This window comes from Centruroides vittatus, unplaced genomic scaffold (genome assembly GCF_030686945.1).
Source record: "Centruroides vittatus isolate TY-2023 unplaced genomic scaffold, ASM3068694v2 contig_549, whole genome shotgun sequence".
Taxonomy (NCBI): Eukaryota; Metazoa; Arthropoda; class Arachnida; order Scorpiones; family Buthidae; genus Centruroides; species Centruroides vittatus.
In genome coordinates, this window is record NW_027122325.1 from 1,689,193 (window position 1) to 1,705,950 (window position 16,758).

The window sequence follows — 16,758 nt, forward strand, 5'->3', positions numbered from 1 at the left end:
TCACAAAAACTAAGTTTCCTTTGACAATGATTATAATTGAACATTATAATTTTTTCCTCTCTCTAGGATTAGATTTGCAGGATATGCAGGATCTCACATCTCAAGTTGCTGGAAAAGGAGATGTGGCTAGGAAAGCAAAATTTCTAATGTCACTGATTTCAAAATATCAAGAATCCTTCAATGCAATTGAAAATGTAAGTTTATCAAATTTATTATATGAAATTAGAATCTATACAATCACCACAATACTACTGATATATAATTAAATAAAAATAAGCAATTACCATTAAACCAGCAATTAATTATTGTCTAAACAAACATTTTCTTTCTTTTTTAAACGGTTATTGTCAGGTTTTGATATAAATGGAATGTTTGTAAAAGAATGTAAATTCCAAAATTTAAAAAGTTGCATGTCATGAAGATACACACATGCTCAATGACACATTTAAAAAATTAGTCTTCCAGCTGGATTCCAGTTTTAAAATATTAAGATTATATAAAATATATAAAAAACAAACTTGATGAGGATCTGCAACAAGAGGCTATATGCATTATCGACTTGGTGAATATATTGGTGCTACCGCATGTAATCCCTAAAAATGAGTATCAAGGAGCATAAATACACCATTCAGAAAGATCTTTCCACTATCACATTGGCTTCGTTCACTGTCGATAACGATGTCCAGGTTGACTTTGGCAAAGCACGCCCTCCACACAGCTGCTAATATGTCCATGCCTTTAAAATTAATTGCTGTTTCCTTCTTAAATGCTTTAAATATCTCCAGTTGTTCGAGATATTTTGTGTTGGCCTGGTCCTCGCACCATTGCTGTAATCGAGCATTGTCAAAGTCAACCTGGACATCGTTATTGACAGCGAAAGAAGCCAATGCGATAGTGGAAAGACTTTTCTGAATGGTGTATTTATGCGCCTTGATCCTCATTTTTAGATTATGTGTGGTATCTACACTGTGTCCACCAAATACAATGCTTCTGAATTTGTCTGCTCTGATGGCCACTATACTGTTACGATCCATCCATCTCCTTGAATTTTGTATGGCCTGCACAGGATCGTGAAGAGTATTGGAAGGCCATACATAATTCAAGGAGATGGATGGATTGTAACAGTATAGTGGCTGTCAGAGCAGACAAATCCAGAAGCATTGTACTAATGAAACGGGACACTTATAGAAATGGTTTACATGAGTACATCGACAACACGGAATGCACTAAGGCCCCCAGCAGTTATTTGAAGAAGATTCAAGCAAGGGTAAACACGCAGCTAATTCTCTTAGCTGGAGTACTCAAATTAACTAAAACAACAGTACCTGCTTCAATTTCCCCTTGTTTATTCACAAGCTCCATAAAACCAGTAAACAACTGCACCCAGTCATGGACAAATTGAAATCTCCATCTATTCTTATTGAGTGCAGACTTGACACTTTTATAATCAGCAGCATGAAAGAATATCTGTACACTCTGTCCAATTCAGTGGAGTTGATTTGCAGATTAAATGCTTTTGGAGACTTGAGGGCACCTACTTCACAGTATGTTACTTTGAGTCCATGTTTCCTTCTATTTGTATAGAGCCATGTTTTTGTGAATTGTGGGACTTTCCCATTTGTAACATCAATGACTTTTTCAGACATACTTCCAACATTTTGGAGTTAACACACTTTATATGTCACTCGGCCTCTTTTTGTTTTTGAAGATGATACTTTCCTACAAGATAGAGGAGTACACATGGGTAGTCTCATCTCAGGAACACTTTGTGAATTGATAGTAAGATGCCTGGAGCAGTATGTCTTACCAGGTGTTAGCGATAATATTATATTGTACACAAGATATGTTGATGATGTCTTGATCATTTGGAGAAGAAAACCGAACTTATCTGCGTTTATTGATGCTTTCAATGATAATGCATATAGCCTCTTGTTGCAGACGAAATAACAAAGCTGCTCCAGCGTACACTTTCTTGACATAGACATCACATTTAATGCTCTTGTTGCACACCAGGAACATCCAGTGGAAACATGACTATCGAGAGACAAGTCCTTTCTATCTGTTCTGTTACTTACAATAAGATCCTTACCAACATCTACAAAGAAATATCCTGCTTTATGAGTAACAGGATTGCTTACAGGAGATCTCAGACTATTTTCTCTTGTATTAGAAATGATAAGGACTGATTGGACCAAAATTGTATCCCAAGGGACTATACTATCTCTATTTACAATCATAGGGTGAACCGACTTGGTGAATATATTGGTGCTACCGCATGTAATCCCTAAAAATGAGTATCAAGAAGCATAAATACACCATTTAGAAAGATCTTTCCACTATCACATATGCTTCATTCACTGTCGATAACGATGTGCAGGTTGACTTTGACAATGTTGAATTACTGTGATGGTGTGAGGACCTGGCCAACATGAAATATCTGAAACAACTGGAGATATTTAAAGCATTTAAAAGGGAAATAGCAATTAATTTTAAAGACATGGACACATTAGCAGCTGTGTAGAGGGCATGCTTTGACATATGATAGATCCTCAAGTTTGTTTTTTATATATTTTATATAATCTTAATATTTTAAAACTGGAATCCAGCTGGAAGACTAATTTTTTAAATGCATCATTGAGCATGTGCATATCTTCATGATGTGCAACTTTTTAAATTTTGGAGTTTATGTTCTTTTACAAACATTCCATTTACATCAAAACCTGATGATGATCATTTAAAACAGAAGAAAACGTTTGTTTAGACGACAATTAATTGTTGGTTTGATGGTACAGGAGGGTCTAATGATGTGTTCACTTGTTTATAATCGATCAGCGCCGCCGTAACTTATCCGTTACAATTCCCAGACACGCACCTGTTATCAAAGAGTTGACCGTTACGAGATTGACAGTTGAGATTTGCGCTGATCGATTATAAACAAGTGAACACATCATTAGACCCTCCTGTACACTCAAACCTGTTTTTGTGCGGTCTATTTTTGTGCGATTTTTTATTTGTGTGATTTGTTTTGTGTGATTTTTTGTGTGCAGTATATGAATTTCAATCAAATTGGTATACTGCACAAAAATAATTGCACAAAACACATTGTACGTATAAAAAATCACACAAAAAAAGACCGCACAAAAACAGGTTTGAGTGTAATTGCTTATTTTTATGAAATTAGAATCTATTCAATATATATTAAACAGTATTTATAAAATTATAATCCTTATAAATGAAGAAATTATTATTATAGTTTAAATTTTATTTTTGTAATATGCAGTTTTGCAGAAATGCAGTTATAATAAGAAAATATTTTTTGAGAATATAATTTTCATATTCTATTAAAGTATTACAGTAGAGCGTCGATAAGGGGAACCAATTGGAGACTGGGGTCCTTCCAGTTAATGATTTATTCCAGTTTCCGACTTTGTACGAAAAAATACATTAACCTGTCCGATGTTCAAATTTTTCTCCGTTGTGTATTGCTTCCTGTTGAATTTTTCTTCGTTGCGTGTCGCTTCATGTTGAATTTTCGTCGATTTTAAGCCTAACGAAAATTTTTATAATAATCATCGAGGCTATCGTATCGTTAAAAATTATTTCTGCATTTTGTACAAACAAAATAAATATATTAAAGAATATAAAAAACATGAAAATTATACTTTAGAAGTAAATTTAGTATCAAAAACATTCGATTCAGCACGACACAGTCCGACTGAAAATCGTTCCACTTTCCGGCCATTCCACTTACCGACGTTCCACTTATCGACGCTCTACTGTATATATAAAATATAAATTGTATTTTATATATAAATAATATAATTATAATATATCTGTAAATTAGCATTATATTGTATTTACTTCTCTCTTGAAATAATAGTTAAAATTTAAAAATATATATGTATCAGTTTTTAGATCAAACTCAAATCTAAAAATGTTTTTAATTCCATAATTTATGGAAGTAAAAATACATTGTTTATAAATAAAATAACTGAAAATATTCTTTAACTGAGCAAAAGAAGTCTTGATCTAAAAATTGAGAAAATTTTATGTGAAATTGATTAAATAAAAAATATGTCTATTATCCATGCTCTAAAAAACTGCATTTACTACACAATAATACAGCAGAACATAACTGATCTGCATGCAGTTGTTGCACATATTGTGAAATTCTTTTAAGACAGCCTAGATTGGGAATATTGCCTTGATAAATGAAGATTTTTCCCCATAACCAAAAGTCAAATTCAAATATGGTGATCATGGAGATATGATATTGGAAATGATCAACTAATCACGCTCGTGTCAAAATACTGTTGTGGCAAGGCTTGCACATTTAAGCTGATGTGTGAAGTGCACCATTTTGCGTAAAAATTGATTGTGGTTTAAGTTTCTCTTTTTCTCTGCTGGAATAATGGAATTTTGGAGTATAACTCAGTATCTATTTACATTAGCAGAATATTTCACTGTCTAATTTGCAAAGTTTGCTTGAAAAAAATAAAGATGAATGATAAAGAATGCTATGAAATCACATCAAACTGCTATCTTTGAGTATAGTGAAATTTGTTAGTGAACATGCCTATTTTCACCAGGCATGGCAAGCATGACATGTATTCCAAGCTCTATCATGTAAAGTTCCAAGAGGAGAGGGTATGTAATTATTTGAAAAATAAATTATAAAGGACAATTTGTTGGAACCAGGTAAAAGGGCATCAAGAAGAAATGGTGTGTAAGGTGGAAGATGGACTAGTGGTGTTGCAGACTGACTCATCACATGTCAATATTCCAAACCTCTGGAATAAGAAATAGGGTGTCAGGATCTTAGTTTCTGCAGATAACAGACAGCCTAGTTGCACCCACTAGGCAAATAACAATGGATGAATTACAATTATTTAATAATAATAACTAAAATAAAATCTAACTTGAAAGTTTATTAAATTGTTTTATATCATGCACTGGGCACCACTTGTAGAGGGGCACCCAAATGGTCTCAAGACAAACTATATATGTTTCTGGAGGGGGAGAGGGGTGCCAATAAAGTGTCGGCCATCAGTTATGCCCGGGCGCCAGTTATGTTTGCTACGCCACTGCATTTAGTTATTGTTATTAGTATAGGCAAGTCTTAAAATGACTATAATATGTAAATTTATTATATTTAAAGATATTTTTTTATGCTTGATTTAGTAAGTACAGGGTGTTGATATTAAAATATATAGTGTATATAAATTTTACAAATTCTTTGTTTTTAATAATTGATCTATGGTTTCTTTTTTGTTTTTAGTTAGAATATTTAACAGATAAATGAACAAAATTGATTTAGATTAATCAAGAGTTCAGATTTTTGAAATGGTTTTGTATTATGCACTTTTGCTAATTGTGCATTGAGTGTGTTTTATAATGGAAAATGGTCATTTACAATTTTATAATGTGTTTAAAAATTTTTAAATTATTACTAAGAATTATATTCTTTACGTAGGAAAACTGAATAAATCTGATAGTTAATATTAAATATATTGATGTAATATATTACTTTTTTAATGAAAAAAATAAATCAAGGAAAAATGTTATTTTTCAAATTTTTAAAAAAATTATTTTTCTAGTGTCAAAAGCCTGTTATTGCAGCTGTTCACAATGGATGCATTGGAGGTGGCGTCAATTTAATATGTGCTTGTGATATTCGTTACTGTACAGAAGATGCTTGGTTCAAAGTTAAAGTAAGTATTTGAATATACATGTTGTGGTAATGACAGCGATCTAAATTTACTAGTATTTCATTGAGATACTTTTCAATGTGTGTGTTATGTATTGTATAGTTCACACAAAAAATGGATATAGGCGACAGGCTCTAAATAGGATATCACTAAAAATCTTCAATAAGTTATCTTGGTAAGAACCTTATTGTACATCAAGTCTTTTGATAAACATACATAAGCTGTTAAAACACTTGTTTATTATAGAAGTCTGTATCTGATTTGGTTACTTTGGATAAAATTGATCACCATCTTTTGTATTGATGTTTTATATATATGTGTGTATGTATATTTACTCATGTCTAAAAAATAAGCATAACCATTAATGGCACACTGGTTGAGGTGCATGCAGCCCAACTTCAAGCAGCTTGGCATGGTGTTGTCGTCATTGTAATTGGACCACTGAATGGCGAGAGGTATTGTTTGTGGATAAATCCTGCTTCTATCTGTGGAAGAATTATGGCCATGGATGGATGTGGTGCTATCTCAGGGAACACTAAATGCCAGTCCTTTTTGCTGAGCATCACTCCAGTCCCACACCAGGCATTATAGTTTAGGGAGGCATCATGTTTGATCAGCAGACAACCTTGGTGCACATATCTGATACTCTGACTGCAGACCAGTAAGTCACATGCATTGTGGGGCCTGAGGTTTGGCCACTGTTGCAGGGTGCACTCAACACAATGTTCTGACAAGATAATGCCTGACCATGTCACATGGTGAATTCCCACCAGTATGAATGGAATTCACATCCTTTTCTGGCCAGCAGCCTTGCGAGATCTCTCTCCCATCAAACACCTGTGGGTCCTCATCCAACATGAGGTGCACCAGGGTTCACCACCACATTCTGTAGATGAAATTCACACTGCAGTAGATGCAGCTTGGAAAGAGATACTTTAGGCAACAATTAATTGCCTCATTGATAGTATGCCTTGCCATATAGCAGTCTGTATGGTTTAGATTAATCAAGAGTGCAGTAACAAATATGACTTCCATGGCTGCTAATGGAAGTCATATTTGTTACTGTATAAACACATGTCTGTTACATATCTTTGTTCTTTTAATTATTTACATATCTGTCACCTCTACCAGTCTTGCAATATTCATGTGGCTATGTGCATTCCTTTGTGGTGTTGCAATTTTTACTTTTTGAGGAGTGTATATTTGCTTTGTATATTTAATTATTTGTAATTTACTTCTCAACTACTTCTCAGGTTGAGAAAAATTCAAATTTTATAATATCAATGTTCATTTAAAATATTGCACCTTGAAATTATGTACTCTGTATATATAGTTGTAAAGTGCTTTGTATATTTAATTGTATATGTATTGGTCAGTTGTTGAGGGTCATTCTATAAAGATGATGCCAAAGTAATGACACAGTACAAGATTTAAAAAAAGCACATTTATTTAGCCATCAAACCAATTCAACAAACTATTTTTCAGTGTAATATATAGATGCCAGCTGATGATATAACTATGAGGTCCTGGGAATGATGCAAATTCAAAAGTTGTGGGTGTCTGTCCAAAAAGACAAATGTTGATTCTAGTGATCACAACAAGGTGAAATAATGGTCAAACAAGAAAATTAAATATTTTATTCTTTTTGATAAAATAATTTTAATTAATGAAAGGAGAGTATTACAGGAAGGCAGTTAATATTCCTAATTGTTAGAATAGAGAAACAGTCTTAAAATATAAATAAGGTCTAAGGAAGTTTAAGGTTCATTAAACATCACTTGGTCAGAGTAGTAATTTTTCTGTGACTCCTAAAGGGGAGAGCAAAAATTTTTGGGGGTTGCAGAAAATTGACTCCACTAATTCTTTTTCAAATATTTTATAAATTTATTATGGATTCATGTTTAGAAATAGTAGAAATAAAAAAAATATATAAAATAATTTTTACTTAAATAAATTGCACATATAAATAATAAAAACAATATAAATATTTTAATACGAGCCTAAATGTAGCATTCAAAAATTTGTGCGCTATTGGGAATCACCCGAGCTTCCACTTTATGCCTAAACTATGATAGAACAATGTTGTCATTTGGAATGGTGTTTGCTAGCATCACTGCATTTGAGTTAGAAATACAGTAGAGCATTGATTATTCGAATACCAATCAACCAAAAGCATTTCAGTCGGCAAATTCGAATTTCTGCTAGTACTGTGGCACTGCAATATTTGGCTATGTCTTGGGCTACTCCAGTATTATTTTTGTTAGTATGCGTGTTTTAGCTGTCAGCACTGGCACGACCATGGGAGGGTACTTAATGACATGCCAGTATTTAAACGAGGCTTGGCTGAAGTTTCCATATGAACCCAATTGATTGAAATAAAGAAAGATTGAACGAGGCTTTTTTTTCCCATCGTGAGTGGTAAGTTTTGCTTGTTTTTCTGTGGACTGTGTGTCGTGCTGAATCGGAACGTTTTTGAGATTAGATCCAAAATATCATTTTTTTTTGTTTTTATATTTTTCAATATACTTATTTTGTTTGTGCAAAATAAAGAAATAATTTTTAACAATACAATACCCACGATTATTATTTTAAAAAAAATTTTGCTAGGCTTAATATTGATGAAAATTCAATGCAAAGTGACATGCAATGGAGAAAAATTTCAACATGGGATAGATTAATTAAACAAAAGAAATTAACTCCTTCTGGATTTAAATTAATCCTCCTCTGTGATGTTTTTCTACACATACCCATTCTTCAGGGGTCCTTTGAAATTTTTAAGTGCAAAAGGGGGGTTGTGGACCAAAAAGTTTAAGAAACACTGCTCTAGAGGAAGGTGTTAGACACTATCTTGTATTAAATTAAATAATTTTAGAATAAACTGGAAGAAAAGAATTGGCTCGGAGTAGGATTCAAACCTGCATCTTGAATATACAAATATTGTTCTACCCTTGTATACCGTGGTATACTAGGTAATAAGGGTTTTGGGTGAGAAAACAGAGAAACAAGGACTTCACAAGAACCTCTCTTCGCAGAAGAAGCATTTTCTTTATTCTGTGTAATTAACAACACAAGGAACGGGTCTTGATACCAGACAGGCCAGGTATCCTTACAAGTGTACCATATAAAAAAAAAAAAACGAGTATAAATACAGGAAGTTATAATCTATTTACATGCAATAAACCTCGGGGTCGTATCATCCCAAACTTTTAGTCCCACATACAATCAGACAAACGACTTCACGTGTGGGTATGTTATCACGGTTTGTCATGAAAAGAACAAAAAAAATAAAACCTCACAACTGTCCTTAGTCTGTCCTTATTCATGGCACTTCCTTTTCTTCCATATTACAAAATCCACTTTGATGGAATTGGATCACAGTACCTCTTAAGCAGTTCTCTCTCTCTCTCTAGAACTTTACACTGGTGACGAATCGCCTTTTTCTCGCAGCAACAGTTGATCCAAGTGAAGATCAAGGAGGAAAAACCCAACAAAAAAACTCCTTCCTGACAGCAAACCACTGAATTTATACTACCCCTTGGATTATTTGCCTTTATAGCTGGGCAAATTTTTAACAATATCTCAGGTTGCTGCTCTAGTATATCCATGCCTATAATCAATTCATACTTCATACCGTAAGGAAACTTTACGATGGGAACCTGTAACTCCAATTCACCGCCATCATTTAATTCGTAATTTATTACAATATAAACATCCCGCTATGTGTTGACAAGTATAAAATGGCTGACTGAGTGCCTTTGTGGGAGTTTACGGGATGAGGGTGCTGAATGCATTCCCAGTTGACACCATGATAATCAATGATGGTTATATTGTAAGTTAAATATACCTTTAATATATATATACAAACTTCAATGTATATATATATAGTGTGACATACATCAAAGTTTTGAAATTATCAAATTTATTTTTATAATTTATAAACTTAATACAATTCTAAGTGCAGTATGTAAGTTGAAACTCATAAAACTTGCCCACATTGAATTTTAAGAAAGTATTATCTTGAAATTGTTGTATGGGTCATAGGTTCACCATCACTGGTTTATAACAAGCTTTTTCAATAAACATCATCTATTTTATTTGTTTTTTATAAATTTAGTTTTATGTAATTTAATAAATGTTAAACATTACTTTAACTATTATTAAATTGTATTGAGTTTTAAAAAATTTCAATCCTAGAATTATGACTTTAGTAGGTCTATGTGACTGTGTAGGTATGTGTGATATGTTGTGATGATGATACTTTTGTTTGACATTATTTATTTAAACTTTTATTATTATTTATTTCTTTTTTTTAGGAAATAGATGCAGGTATGGCACCTGATCTTGGAGCTTTACAAAGACTTCCAAAAATTGTTGGTAATGATAGTCTTGTAAGAGAATTGATCTATAGCTGTTCCAAAGTTTTTTCATCAGAAGCAAAAGAGGTGAATATTTGATTTTTCTTAAACATTAATTAAATCAATACTTAAAATATTTAATGATACATTTAAAATAGATATTTTGAAATGCATTCAACTCCATTTTAATTAAAACATAAATCAATAAAAGCAGATGCATAAAAGATTTCAGTAATCAATTATTTATTTGGATAATGATATAAGATTCATTCAATATATCAATAATTGGTAAATTTTGATATAAAAAATTATTGGACAGTAAGAAGTAGAATTTAAAATAAGTTTTGAAATTTACAATCACTAGACTAATGCAGAATATCAGCTGTAAATTCATAATGCAAAGAATTACACTTCTGACAGTGAGACTACATAGCAGGCAATTGTACCGTTAGCACTTCTCTAAAATACTATTACTAATGCAGCATGACAATGGGCCACAAGTTTGATCAAACTTACTGAGGTTATAATGTATCCCCAATGACTGACAGGTAAGACACAATACTCAAAATGAAATGAGAAAATTAAAGTTGAAAATTGCAAATCACTTAAAACTTGTAGAATTTCTATTATTTACATAGTGTCTGGTGGCTTGATGGGGCATGCCAGTTTTATAGTCTGCGATTGGTGTTTTGTATCCTGTTGGTATCAATGTGAATATTTTTTTTTTATAAAACTATAATTTTTACTTTATTCTTGGCACTTTTTAATATTCATGTATGTACATGTGACTTCGAGGGAAGTAGGAGGAAGTCGTTTCTTCCCTTTCTGGCAACAGGTCGTTGACCTTTCACTTGTCAAGATGGCTAAGTTTACGATTTTGGTCCCGAGAGTTAGGACTCTTCTTGTCGGGTGAGTGGATGGGTGGTGAGATGGGGTCAACGATAAGGCAAAAGTGATATTTGAGTCAAAGAGGACACCATTTAACCATTAAAACAAGATTTATTGGAAGTAAACAAAGGACACAATTACAAAAATTGACTAATTTCCCTAATTCGCGTAGGGTTCGAGAGAGAGCTTACAGGTTCAGTTCATACCTCATTATTAGTTTCCTTATCGAGTTAGCACTTAGATATCCAAGAAGTGTATATAGGTATCCGGGAATGGTACACTTTTATAAAGTCATGACTGAGCGTGGTGATGCTGGAGCTTAAGTAAACCAGAGCGGTGACGACCTGCGATGGCGTTGGTCCGGCAGAGGATAAGAGACTCCCTGGAGGGGGGAAAGAAGTGGCTTTTATAGTTTTAGGCTGGGAAAATTGGTCACGTGATCGATGGTTGATGGCGATTTGGGTCATAGGTGTTCCTGGGACCAAAAATATATGACAAATTCGGATGTTAACTATAAACTTAAGCTGCAAGATGATCTGTATACAGCTTAAGAACGATGGATAGTTGACAGTTATATGGCCAGGAACACATATTTTCTCGGCTAGGAATTTTTTCTATTGAGGATGTTTATAATAGGAAAAATTATTACAATTTTGAGTCTGATGAAATTCCAGATCTCACATATGGGATTCATACATGATAGTTACTGCATTTATAATTTACTTGAGAAGACAATAAGATATAAACAAACTTATCATTATTGAAAACCAATTTCATTAATAAAAAGATATTTTTATTAACATTATTCAGTATGTTTGCTCCTTGGGAGCACAATTTAGTGCGGGGATGGGCAACCTTTTTCTATGTAAGGGCAGCATACAAGAGAAAGAGGAAAAAAATGTTGGTAAATCAGAATTATTTATTCATATATAATTATAAATTAGCATAGGTATACTTAATTTAGCTTCTGGAACTGATGTAAACATAATATATTGGAAATATTTGGTTAAATATTCGTCACTGCTAGTTTTAAATTAGTTTCGATGTGTCTGTTAGCTGGTTTCTTGTTTTAATTTTTACTAAATTCATTGAGGAAAAAACTATTCACATACATAAGTTGTAGAAAATAATGTGTGTATAGTAGAAAATAATGTGTGTATAGTAGAAAATAACTTTTGAATTTTTGTTGCATACTTCCTTAAGATGGGAAATTGATATATTTATTCATATTTTATGCGTTGCAGGCTGCAAAATATATGAATGCTGGCTGCAGGTTGCCCATCCCTGATTTAGTGGATGATAATTGTCATAGAAGCATGTGAAACAATAGACATTTCTGCAGTGTGTGTATTGAATAAATGCAGCATTTTTACAATAAGGAAAAGATTTATACTGGAAAAACAAACTTGGTTAATTTGGAGGAGAATCATGCCTACTATAGCACATTTTGAAAATATTGGAGTGCTTAATGTTTCTTCCAACTGCCTTTGCAACTTCCAAAATTGATGAAGAATCTCATCTGCAATTAGATCTTGATTTTGAAGGATGCTTTCACAATATGTAAAAACATCCTTTAAATGTAATTTTGCAATATTCTCATGCAGTGATTCTTCTGCAGATCAAATTTCTATACTATCAATGTTAGTATGAGATATCTGAAGCATCTTTTCATTCTTTAGCAAACAAAGACACATTTATAATTTCTTACAAGACTATACATTTACACAACTCCTTATCCTTCCAGTCCCTTTGGACTGGAAGGATAAGGACTTGTGTAAATGTATAGTCTTGTAAGAAATTAAATTTTTTCTTAAATGTGAATTCGTCTTGGCAATTTTTAATGTAAAGACACATTTAGGTTAAACAATGACTGTTGTTGAGAGTAAGTACATATTGTACATGAATATACAGAAAATATTTTGTTTTTAAATAAATATTGTTAGGTAACATTTCTTATTGGTTTTGATATTGACTTGTTACTTAAAATGGATGGATTTTGTTGTTTTATTACTCTGTTTATTGTACATTTGTAGTTTTTTAGAAATAAATCAGTTTTTCACTCTGACAATATAATAAATTAAATAATTATAACTTACTCGTGCCTGTGACCGGTGTGAAAACAAATCAAAACTAACAAACGTTTTCTGGACACCTTCCGTGTCCTTCTTCAGGTTAAAATCGCTGGATTCTATTTTTTAAACGAAACCACCGTTCTGAATTTATACAAACGAATTCGAATGATGATAGTTCGAATGTGTGATGATCAAGGCGCATGCGTTATAACTGTCGTGTTCCGTGTTGTATTGTACTTTTTTAATCTTGGTGCTCTTTTTTATCTTGGGGTCACTTGACTCCATGTGTCATCGGACCCAAATAAATTTTTTAGGCATCCTCCTGTAATAAAGCTTGCCAAGCAAGCGAAAGAGCTATCTCGTCGTGTGAATTAATGCACGTCGTTGCACTTTGCGCTTTATGTATCTCTCTCGCTTCCAGCCATTTAAGGTGTTCTATCTGGGTCGTTTTGGTTATTAGCTTGGCTCCCGCGAAGTCCACATTGATGCCCAACTATATACAGTTTGTTGCGTAACGGAAAGGACCCATCTGACCCGAATAGAATGGCAGGCGTATACCGAATCCCGATAAAAGACGAGAGATTTAATAGGGATCTGATCTACATAGGATCAACGAAACGCGCTATGGAAGTCAGACTTAAAGAGCACAAGGCGGATATAAGATACAACAGAGCTACCACGTCACTCGCAGTATACGCTTCTGAACCGGGCATCAATGTGGACTTTGCGGGTGCCAAGCTAATAACCAAAACGACCCAGATAGAACACCTTAAATGGCTGGAAGCGATAGAGATACATAAAGCGCAAAGTGCAACAACGTGCATTAATTCACGCGACGAGATAGCTCTTTCGCTTGCTTGGCAAGCTTTATTACAGGAGGATGCCTAAAAAATTTATTTGGGTCCGATGACACATGGAGTCAAGTGACCCCAAGATAAAAAAGAGCACCAAGATTAAAAAAGTACGATACAACACGGAACACGACAGTTATAACGCATGCGCCTTGATCATCACACATTCGAACTATCATCATTCGAATTCGTTCGTATAAATTCAGAACGGCGGTTTCATTTAAAAAATAGAATCCAGCGATTTTAACCTGAAGAAGGACACGGAAGGTGTCCAGAAAACGTTTGTTAGTTTTGATTTGTTTTCACACCGGTCACAGGCACGAGTAAGTTGTAATTATTTAACACAGACTCCGGTGTGTATGAAGAAGAGATGATAATAAATTAAAAAATACCAAGGTTAAAGTGAAAATTATACTTTTATAAAAAAAAAAAAAAGACAGGATTCAACACATTGACAGGATTCAAAACACCAACCACATGATTATAAAACTAGCACACCCCCACCAAGCCACTGGCCATTCTGCAAATAACAGAAATTCTAAAGGTTTTAAGTGATTGTACAATTTTCAACTTTAATTTTTTCGTTTAATTTTTACTAATGCACCTTACTGCTTGGCACATATCAGTCATTGGGGATGCACTATAAACTCATCAAGTTTGATCAAAATTGGTGACCCAAACATCATGCCATCCCCTTGTAAGTGTTATATAGGATATTGATGATTACTTAGTTCTGTGCAATAACCAATATATGAAACTGAAGCCAATTTTAAATTTCTACAATATAAATATTTTAGATTTTAGTATAGTGACATACTAAAACCAATAAAATATTGAATATTGGTATTTGTTGTCAACAACTCACTTCTTTGACTACAACAATTCCCTCTGCAGTTAGGACTTTGTATTATAGTGTTAAAATTCTGCTGATTGTTACACTATACTATAGTACAAACTCTTAATAGCTGGGAGAATTGTTATTGTGAAAGAAGTAGAGAGATGTTTATTGTTGACAATAAATACATATATTTAATATTTTATTGGTTTTCGGTAAGTCAATATTCAAAAATTTATAATATTGATATTTGTAAAAATTTATTGGTTTAGGTTTAATGTATTGTTTATCAGCACAGCTCTAGTCCTATCCATAGCTGTGTGGATATTGCATTTAGTCTCTTTTGCATTACATCCTTGCTGTGCAGTAATGCACAGAGCAGCTATTTTTTTATAGCTTGTTTTGGATTCCATTTGGTATTTTGAAATGGAAAAAGCTGAAATTATGCATTTTTGTCATTCTCATACTATCATTACCTGACAAGGCTCATAAATAGAGCCAAAAAATGTTTAGTGATTTAACTACTCCACTGGTAAGGTGATTTTTATATTTAGTTGAAAATAGAAGCTGGGTTAGAATGGATCATTCTCTATAACTTTGTAACTAATACCAACATCCTATTTCCATTATGGATGAAGTTAACCCAACCCAAAAATCTTAGAGGAGCTGATGATGGTACTATTATTTAATGCATGCTTGACTTAGTATACATTAGAAAAATCAACAGTAGTTACACTATTCATTTTCAAAATGATCAGAGAGAAATTTTTGATACTACTCTGTTTATTGATTTTTGTTTAAATTCTGAATCCACTGATATAAATAAAGGTTTTGTTGTCTGTTTTCTTCAAATTCCTCAAGAAAAGATGATTAAAGAATATGCAGGTTTTGTAGAGAGCTATCTTAAATGTTTTAGTGTGCATGTAGACTATTTGAAAGATTAACAAAATAAGATTGAAGATATTTAGATGAATTACTGTTTTACTATAAATTAATAATAATTGATAAAAATACTTTATTTTTCCTTAAAAATATTACACTTATTAATTTATAATAGCAAAACTATAACTGGTATATCAGTGGATTTAGAATTTAAAGAAGAAATGTGTCAAATTATACAGTGAAAATAATATAAATGCTTCAATTGGAAAGTAATTTTCTATTATTCAAATAAATTTCATGTATTGTAATATATTTTTGTGTGGTTTATCCATGTAAAGTATCATTTGAAATTGCTTAATAAATAAAAGTTATTTTGGGAGTATCTAAAAATTGTGATGTACAGTATATACTGTAATTTAAAAAATTATTCTTAAAAATAACAAGAAAAATTTATTATTTTTTTACAATAAAAATAAAATTTAATTATTGAAAATTAGGTAGGACTTGTAAGCAGAGTTTTCCCAACAAAAGAAGCTATGATGACTGCAGCTTTTGAATTAGCTAAAACTATAGCAAAGAAAAGTCCTGTAGCTGTCCAGGGAGCAAAAGTAGCATTGAATTTTTCAAGAGATCATAGTGTTCCAGATGGATTAGATTTTATGGTACGTTGATGTTATCTTTAAGTTAATTGCTTATCTTAAATTTTACAATAAATTGAAAATGGTCTTCAATTATTAGGTATATTTATTAAATTAATCTTATGCTAAATAATTTTATATTTACTAAATATAACTGAAGAATACAACACAATTTATAAATAGACTATTGGAAAAACCATAATAAAGTAAAAAATAAACTATTAGCATAATAAAAAGTATTTACAGAAAGACTACCTTCAAACAACAATTTCTGCAGCTAGACACTTTATTCAACATTTATATTATTTATTAAAACAGTATAAAAGACCATTCTGCATTATTACCTTGAATATAGTTTTGCAGCACATTTCACCTTTTCTGTGATTTGAATCTGTGATCTTTCAATAAAGCATTCATTTTGGTAGAGCCATGAAAACTTATCTCTATACCAAAATGAAGACTGTAGTAATGCAGTCTGGTGTTAAGGAAGCTGTGAATGTACATATGTCTAGTGTTTTGCCAGATATAT

General features: G+C 32.4%; 1 protein-coding gene across 1 annotated transcript in view; it reads left to right on the plus strand.

Moving 5' to 3' along the window:
* The window catches only part of LOC136978685 (delta(3,5)-Delta(2,4)-dienoyl-CoA isomerase, mitochondrial-like), a 31,803-nt gene that overhangs the window by 11,409 nt on the left and 3,636 nt on the right, over nucleotides 1-16,758 (plus strand). Inside the window, exons 4-7 of the mRNA XM_067274436.1 lie at nucleotides 67-194; nucleotides 5,598-5,711; nucleotides 10,022-10,150; nucleotides 16,089-16,253. Of these exons, the coding sequence (XP_067130537.1) occupies nucleotides 67-194; nucleotides 5,598-5,711; nucleotides 10,022-10,150; nucleotides 16,089-16,253 (536 nt within the window). The remainder of the gene's footprint in view (nucleotides 1-66; nucleotides 195-5,597; nucleotides 5,712-10,021; nucleotides 10,151-16,088; nucleotides 16,254-16,758) is intronic.